Below are 6,918 nucleotides of genomic sequence, written 5' to 3' on the forward strand. Positions count from 1 at the left end.
ATCTGAGGAAGGGCCCCCCAGACCCCCCTTCGCGTGCTCGCAAGTTTGGGTTACGGTTAGACCCCCCCCCCCCTGGTCTCCTGTACACGCACCTGAGCTATATATACCTATTACCTATATATACATAGCTATATAAGGTGTTATATGTAGCTCCTTGCTCACGTGACGCCCGCATATCATCTAGAAATGTACACGCATCGTTTACGTGCCTTCATAAAATCTGCACGATGAGTCTGCTATTCCTCCGCCATATTGAATTTCGCTGCGAAATATTACGTGATTCAGTGTTTACGAGTAATTTCAACGCGTCCGCACTGCTGGATACTGCCAGACACGCCTTCGCAAAGGTAGGAAATCGCTAAAACATTTTCTTAAGATTACAAAGAAGTGATACAATTATCGTAAAACGTTGAAATACGACCAAACTAACCAAATTTTGTTTTAGCGAGTTCAATCGCAACCCTCGCATCGCAATCAGCTGTAAGGTCCTCACTGCATATACCAGTCAGTACACAAATTGGGTACGTTAGTGTGTTAGCGCATGTACAATATCTCACGAGAGAAGTTATATTTTGCGATGAATATGCATTTAATATGGTTAGGGGGTATCTCAGCATAGATTTCTCTAATAAATTGTTATCAGTAGACCTGTGTTTATAATTAGGAGCGCGCCCAAGCCTGTAGGGTACAAAACACCTATTTTATGCCCTCGCGTCCTTCCCCTTGCCTTCCCTGTCTCTCTCTCAGCCTCTCTCTTCTTCTACCGCCCCCAGCTATCTTTCCTGCCGCCTTTCCTCAGTCTCCCACCCCCTTTCTCCCTCAGCACGCTATATTATAAAGTTTTCTTCAGTCCGTATTGCACGCCTGAAACGGTGCGCGCGCATGCGCAATATCTCCCGAGAGGAAGAATATTTTGAAAAAATTATGCATTTAAAATGAAGAGGAGTTATCCTAGCATAGATTTATATGATAACATTCCATCAGAAGACTTCACTTAAGAAATGGGAGGAAGACCATGCATGTAAGCTCCCCGCTGCATATATACCAACCAGTACACAATCTGGTTACGTTAGTGTGTTGGCGCAGATCTGTATATATTGTATATATTGTTCTCAGGTTGTGGGCGAGCGGGGAGGATTTAAACTCGGTATTAATGTCATAACCTCCTCATAAATAATAGTCTTAAAAGGTACAAGTGACTATAACGAAGTCTATGTCAAGTGATGTGCATTTTGTAGACTTAATCAGCGTTTGAATTGATCATTTTCGCTGTTATGCTTCTAATAAATTCTTATCAGTAGACCTGTGTTTATAATAATATTTAGAGAGCGCCCTAGCCTGTAGAAATGGGAGGAAGACCTTGCATGTTAGCTCCCCGCTGCATATACCAACCAGTACATAATCTGGTTACGTTACTGTGTTAGCGCATGCGAAATATCTCACAAGAGAAGTTATATTTTGCGATGAATATGCATTTAATATGGTTATCTCAGCATAGATTTCTCTAATAAATTCCATCAGGAGGCTCCCCGCTGCACATACCAGTTAGTATTTTAATGATTACTAATGATGTATAAATTGAGAGCAGACACTCTTGGAAGTGGCGTGATATAATTTTCAATTCCGTTACCTCTCTTTAATGATTATTACCTCCGCCAGGGGCATGACGGGGGTTATGTTTTCACCGGCGAGTTTTTGAGTGTTGGTTTGTGTGTTTGTGTGTTACCATGCACGTTTCAGTTCACTTGCGCTAGGTGCGCTGGCTGTAGACTTACAAACACGCAACCACAGGCTAAGGGGCAACCACAGTTCTCCCCCACCTGCACGCTCGCACTAATCCGGATCCAATTAATTATTTAATTAATTAATTAATTAATAAAAAAATTTACATTGAGAGAATTCAGCTGCCTTGGCGGAGGTCTGTGCTCTCCGAGTGCTCTAGTTATTCATAGAATGTTTAACTTTCACTGACTGACAATAGTAACAACAACGACTTTTGAATCGGCCAATAGATGGCGATGTGTGTTCTTCAAGGCATGGCACGCAGCTCGGTATAAACAATATTTGCTTGAATTTACCGTTTTATTTCAAAGAGGCAATAATTTGACAAGAATTATCTCCGATATACGAATCGCTCGTTGTTGATTATCCATTCTTGACGAAATCCAAGGAAGATGCACGATTCGGTTACCCTGCAATGATGTACTCATGAGGGAAGGAGGGCGAGAGGGAGGGAGAGGTGCATCCCTTTTTAACGTGCGTGGTATGGCGGGTGACATATACAGGGGTGAACGGATTATCAACTAAAATAATATATCATTAATTTCGTTACCCAGTAATAACGAGGTGAGGGAGGGGGCGTAGCCCCAGTCAACGTGCATACTGTGGTGGGGAGGGTGCGTGTGGTGGGTGCTGGTGGGTGTGGTGGGGAGGGTGCAAGAGAGAAGGCAACACCCACTCTCCTCCTTCCTTCCTTTCACTCCCTTCCTCCTCCTACCTCCTCCTCCTACCTGACTTCCTCCTCCAGCGTGGCGACGCGGCGTCGCTGGCCGTGCACCGCATCATCCCGAGTGCGCAGCCTCTCGGCTAGGAAGCCACACGGCGGCTCCTCCTCCTGCAGGAGGAGGGTGGATGTTCGCGTCACGCGCTCGCTCAGCTCCCGCTCCCGCTCCTCCTTCCTCTCCGCCTCCCGTCGCAGCGACGCGTTCGCACGCTCCAGCTGCAGCACGCGTCGTGCGAGGTACACGCTGCAGGGCGAGAGTGAGGTGATGCTTTATTTATATATTATACTTATAACTTATTTATTAATTTCATTAATAATTATTTTAACAAATTATTTAAATTTATTAATTGTTATTTAAAGATTTATTTTAAATTTAAAAATTGCTTTCATTTTATTTTGATTGATATTTCATTATTGAATTACGATATTTAATCGTTAATTCAAACATTACAGCAGTGGCTACAGTACGCACGCCAAACGAATGAGATATTGCTCGCTCACATACGCGGCGACCCGCCCACGAGACAAGCGATTTACATGACAGGGCACTGACAATGCTAATTAGGATTCAACTCTAATTAATGTCTCTCTTAATCTCTGTTTAGTTCACACTAAACGCCACCTCTCTCCCCACCCCACCGTCGCTCTTTCGATATTAATTATTAATTTAATTGTTCGGTATTCCCGCTCGGTCGGTAATTTCGCCCACACAGATAGGTTAGTTGTCTCTGTGTCTCTGTCTGTGTATGCGTGTCGGTGTAAGAGAGAGAGAGAGAGAGATGGAGGTTGCCTACCTCTGCTGCATGCGGCGTTTCGCGGTGCTGGGAACGTTGGCTCCGTAGCCGTAAGCGAACATCACGCGCTCTGCCTCTCGCTCATCCTCCACTGTCACGGAGGGAGAGAGAAACATGTTAGTGGTGGGGGCGGGGGCGTTATGCCATGACTCACAACAGTACACGAGAGAGAGGGGGGAGAGATAGAGAAGGGGGCAATAGAGAAGGGAGAAAGAGAGAGAGAGAGAGAGAGAGAGAGGAAGAAAGAGAGGGAGGGAGAAAGAGAGAGAGAGAGAGAGAGAGAGAGGGGAAGAAAGAGGGAGGGAGAGAGAGATAGAGAAAGAGAAGGAGAGCGAGAGAGCGGGGGAGAGCCACATAATCTATGAAATTATATGATCAGGGAGGGGAGGTAAGGGTAGAGGGAGGAGGGAGGAATAGAAGGAGGAATGGGGGAGGGGAGGGAAGAGGGAAGAAAGAACAAGGACGGAGGAGGTAAGGAAGGATAGGAGGAAGGAAGGAAGGATAGGAGATGAAGGACGAGGAGAGGGAGGACAGGGAGAAAGAGGGGAGAAGTCTCTCACCCTCGTCCGCCTGCACGATAAAGTTATCGTAGTGCAGGAGGAAGGAAGGGAGAAGGAAGGAAGAAAGGATGGGGAAAGAAAGGGAGGGAGGAGGAGGGAAGAAGGAAGGAAGGAAGGATGGGGAAAGAAAGGAAGGGGGGATGAGGGGAGAAGGAGAGAGGATGTAGTCTCTCACCCTCGGCCGCCTGCACGATGACATCATCCAGTTCCCTCTCCAGCTTCTCGTATGCGTCTAGCTTCTCCCTCGCCTCGCACAGCTTCCCCTCCAGCTCGGTGACCTTCCCCTCCGCGCACACCTCCAGCCGGTGGTACTCCTCCTTCAGAACCTGTCGCAGAACGTCACACGTATTTATTAGCAAATTTTGCACAAGGGAGAGATAGTGATCCGTTAGGGGATGGCTCTGATTGGCTAATTTTGTCTCTTATTTATTTTTATTATTTTTGGCTAATTTTGTTTTATTTTAGAATTAGGGTTAGGGTTAGGGTTAGGGTTAGGGTTAGGGTTAGGGTTAGGGTTAACTGATTTCTATATCCACAACACACTAATAATGCGCCATCTAGCGGATCACTATCTCTCCCCTGAGACCTACTATTTATTAGCTCTTGGTATTATGCTTATGCAGGATCCACACCGCGCATGTGTGTGATACTATTACTGACCAACTACTACTACTGATTGATGAACACGGGGGTTTATGGATTGTTCTGCGTGCCTCCCCCTCCTCCTCCCTGTCTCCTCCCCTCTACGACCTCTTTCCCTTCCCTGTCCCCCTTCCCCTGTGCCATCTCCCTGTCCCTCCTGCCACCTTCTCCCCGTCCCTGTCTCCCTTTCTCCCTTCCCTCCCTCCTTCTCTTCCCCTGCCTCCTCCTCCTCCCTGTCTCCCCCTCTCCCTTTCCCCCATCTCACCTCTGTTTTCTTGAGCAGCTTGTCGTGGTCTATGCGGGAGGCACTGAGGTCCCTCACCGTCTCATCATGAACCAGCTGCGTTCCCTCCCTCCTCCTCCTCCTCCTCTTCCCCTGCCCCTCCCTCCTCCCTGTCTCCCCCTCTCCCTCTCCCCCCTCTCACCTCTGTTTTCTTGAGCAGCTTGTCGTGGTCTATGCGGGAGGCACTGAGGTCCCTCACCGTCTCATCGTGAACCAGCTGCGTTCCCTCCCTCCTCCTCCTCCTCTTCCCCTGCCTCTCCCTCCTCCCTGTCTCCCCCTCTCCCTCTCCCCAATCTCACCTCTGTTTTCTTGAGCAGCTTTTCGTGGTCTATGCGGGAGGCACTGAGGTCCCTCACCGTCTCATCATGAACCAGCTGCGTTCTCTCCAGGTCGTAAGTCTTCATCCTCAGCTCCTGCTGCAGCTGCGACGCCCGCACATCGCCCTGCACCTGCGCCTGCCTGTGCCTGCGCGTGAGAGGAGATGCAGCATGAGAGAAAGAGAGAGAGAGAGAAAGAGAAAGAGAGAGAGAGAGATAACATGTGTGTGAGAGAGAGAGAGAGAGAGAGATAACATGTGTGAGAGAGGAGAGGAGTATAACAGCTGCCTGTGTGAGAGAAGAGTAGAGAGAGAGGATGAGATAACATGTGTGTGAGAGCAGAGAGAGAGAAAGAGAGAGAGGAGAGGAGAGACATAGAGAGCAGAGAGAGAGCAGAGAGAGAGAGGAGAGAGACATAAGAGAAAGAGAGAGAGAGAGAGGAGAGAGGAGAGAGAGACAAAGAGAGGAGAGAGAGAGAGAGAGAGAGAGAGAGCAGAGAGAGAGAGAGACAAAGAGAGAGAGCAGAGAGAGAGAGAGAGAGAGAGAGAGTAGAGAGAGAGAGAGAGAGAGAGAAGAGAGATGAGAGAGAGAGAGAGAAGTAGAGAGAGAGAGAGAGAGAGAGATGAGGAGAGAGGAGAGAGAGAGAGGAGAGAAGAGGAGAGAGAGAGAGAGAGAGAGGAGAGAGAGAGACGAGAGAGATAACATGTGTCGAGAGAGAGGAGAAGAGAGATAACATTGTGTGTGTGTGTGAGAGAGGAGAAAGAGAGAGGCAGAGAAAGATAAAGAGAGAGATGAGAGAGAAAAAGAATGAGAGAGAGGGGGCGGGGGGGGGGGGGGGGGGTGGGCTGGGGGGGGGGGGAGGGGGCGGGGGGGGGGGGGGGCGGGGGTGAGAGATTAAAGAGAGAGAGAGAGAGAATTTTAAGAAAATGAGACGAGAGAGAGAGTAGATAAGAGAGAGAGAGAGAGAGAGAGAGAGAGAGAGAGAAGAAAATGAGAGAAGAGGAGAAGAGATAAGAGAGAGAGGAGAGCACAAGCAGATGAGAAAGGAACCCGAGAGTGTGCTCTGCGTGGCACGCCACGGCGAGAGAGAGAGAGCGAGAGAGAGATGGAGAGCGACGAGAGAAGACGCTGAGAGAGAAGAGAGAGAGAATATGCCGCGTTCTCATGCAGTCGGGTTAGGGAACAACGAGTAATTAACACATTAATAATTCATCGCGTTGGTAGACTAATATATATAACAGCGGTACATGACTAGCCTGTATCCCCCCTCGCTTCCTGGGTTGATGTTTGGGTGACGAGAGGGATACAGGCTTAGCTGGGTTTACCTATCGATTTTTTTAGTCAGCAAATCGTACCACTTTTCAAGTGCAACCCAATCACCGGTCCACACAATGCGGCTTGAAATTCGATTTTGTGTTGGTGTCGCGAGTCTCGCGAGACAATGTCGACGAGTTGGCGCAAATAGGACACGTGTTCTATTTTGCTCGATTCGGATTCGCGTGAATCCCGGCCGAGTTGGGAATAAATCTAATTGGTTTAAAACTTTCACGTTGATTACCTAGTCAAATGGCGTGCGCCAACGAACACGGACAAAACCATGGCATTTATAGATTTATTGAGAAAAAACGAATGTTCTGTGGCGGCGTTTGATTCGCGGCGTAGTAGAGTAGAAGTAGTAGAGTACAGAATCGTGATAAGAAGAGGTAGCGTGTTGCAGAAGATAGCTTCGTGAGCTGGATTAGAGGCGCGTAAGTTAAGTTAGCGTTAAGAAATAATCGCGTACGATTTCGCCTGACAAAAATCGATTTGTGTAAACAAC

General features: G+C 48.1%; 1 protein-coding gene across 1 annotated transcript in view; it reads right to left on the minus strand.

Annotated features, from left to right (window-relative positions):
* The window catches only part of LOC106814584 (progesterone-induced-blocking factor 1-like), a 12,601-nt gene extending 7,360 nt beyond the window's left edge, over positions 1-5,241 (minus strand). Inside the window, exons 1-4 of the mRNA XM_014818925.1 lie at positions 5,082-5,241; positions 4,033-4,183; positions 3,298-3,388; positions 2,511-2,747 (exon numbers count right to left, since the gene is read on the minus strand). Coding sequence (XP_014674411.1) covers positions 2,511-2,747; positions 3,298-3,388; positions 4,033-4,183; positions 5,082-5,186 — 584 coding nt within the window. The 5' untranslated portion in view covers positions 5,187-5,241. The remainder of the gene's footprint in view (positions 1-2,510; positions 2,748-3,297; positions 3,389-4,032; positions 4,184-5,081) is intronic.
* Positions 5,242-6,918: the final 1,677 nt, after the last annotated feature.

This window comes from Priapulus caudatus, unplaced genomic scaffold (genome assembly GCF_000485595.1).
Source record: "Priapulus caudatus unplaced genomic scaffold, Priapulus_caudatus-5.0.1 Scaffold947, whole genome shotgun sequence".
NCBI lineage: Eukaryota > Metazoa > Priapulida > Priapulimorpha > Priapulimorphida > Priapulidae > Priapulus > Priapulus caudatus.